The sequence below is a fragment of the Eretmochelys imbricata genome, chromosome 6 (genome assembly GCF_965152235.1).
Source record: "Eretmochelys imbricata isolate rEreImb1 chromosome 6, rEreImb1.hap1, whole genome shotgun sequence".
Classification (NCBI taxonomy): Eukaryota; Metazoa; Chordata; order Testudines; family Cheloniidae; genus Eretmochelys; species Eretmochelys imbricata.
This window is the reverse complement of record NC_135577.1, coordinates 14,177,460-14,178,820: the sequence shown is the minus strand read 5'-3', so window position 1 is coordinate 14,178,820 and position 1,361 is coordinate 14,177,460. Positions and strand designations below refer to the sequence as shown.

General features: G+C 45.6%; 1 protein-coding gene across 1 annotated transcript; it reads left to right on the top strand.

Moving 5' to 3' along the window:
* Positions 1–259: 259 nt before the first annotated feature.
* LOC144266458 (olfactory receptor 5G9-like) lies at positions 260–808 on the top strand. Its single transcript, XM_077819906.1, has one exon. It carries the CDS (start codon positions 260–262, stop codon positions 806–808), a length of 549 nt encoding a protein of 182 aa, XP_077676032.1.
* The last annotated feature ends 553 nt before the right edge of the window (positions 809–1,361 follow it).

The following is a 1,361-nucleotide window of genomic DNA, read 5'->3' as shown; positions in this document are numbered from 1 at the left end:
GGATGGTTTCATGCATATTAACACAGAGTATACATTATTTCTGTAGCTGGAAGATATCCTATCTCTAATGGAAAGCATGTGGGTAATACAAAGAGAACATTCCCTAGGAGTGTCCTTTGATGTATTATGTTTGTTCTTATGAAAAGGTGTATAATCACAGGGATTATGAGGGATCTGTACTCAATACTTTATTGGCCCCTGATTAATTGTAATCCTTATTTTTATTTTTCACCAGCAGAGGAGAGAGTTTCTGGAAGAAATGGCAGAGAGAAATCACACCACGTTGACAGAGTTCATTTTTGTAGGATTCAGATGTTCATCCAGATCTACAGATCCCCTCTTTATGTTGTTCCTAGTGATGTATGTGGTCAGCCTGATGGGGAATCTTGGGATGATAGCGTTAATCATGGTTGAAACCGGACTTCATACCCCCATGTACATTTTCCTAAGCCAGATGTCCATTGTAGATATTGGATATTCCACAGCCATAGCTCTCAGGCTGCTCATGACCTTGGTAGCAGAGACGAGAGCCATTCCTTTCATTGAGTGTGCAGCACAACTATTCTTCATCTGTTTCTTTGTGACCAGTGAATGTTGCCTCCTGGCAGTGATTGCGTATGACTGCTTCAAAGCTATCTGTAATCCACTGCTCTACAGAACCATTATGCCCAAGAGACACTGTGTCCTGTTGGTGGCTGGCACATATGTCTGTGGCTCTGTGAATTCAACTGTGCAAACTCTATTTATATTCAGTCTGTCCTCGAGCAGAGGCAACGAGTCCCCATTTCTTTCAAAGGTATCCATGTAATCTGGGTATTGATCAGGAATGCCGGGTGTCCGAGTCAAGAAGGTGGAGTAAGTCCAGGGGCGGAAGCTGGTTCAAGGAACCCCCGACTTTTTCAGACATTTCCATTGCACAACTCCAGCAAGGACATCATCGGGCTAGGCTCAAGTAGTGAGGTCATTGTTCACACCTGGTGTGGTGTGTCCCTGTTGCATACGGGCCACTTACTTGCGTAGAGCCTGCTTTTCTCCAAAAAGTTGCACCACCTAATTTCACGTGCTGCATCCGATAATTAGGCCCAGGGGTTAGAGCGCAGGTTGAAGTGAGGTGCAGGATTTCGCCTAGGCTGAGAGTGGTGCTAGAATCAAGGTTCAGGGACACACCATGGTCCAAACCAAGATCTGAGTCCATCAAAAAAGCAGGAGAACCAGAGCCAGAGTCTAAATCCCTGCCAAAGGTCATAGCCGGATAGTCAGAGAGCAAAGATCAGCCAAGTCAATGTCAAGCCAGAGTCCAGATACAGGCCGAGGGTCAAAGCTGGGTAGCTAATGTCCGAGTTCTTGAGGAAGATCAGGAG

Coding starts and splice junctions, on each gene's coding strand:
- LOC144266458 (XM_077819906.1), top strand. CDS start 260: ATGGCAGAGAGAAATCACACCACGTTGACAGAGTTCATTTTTGTAGGA.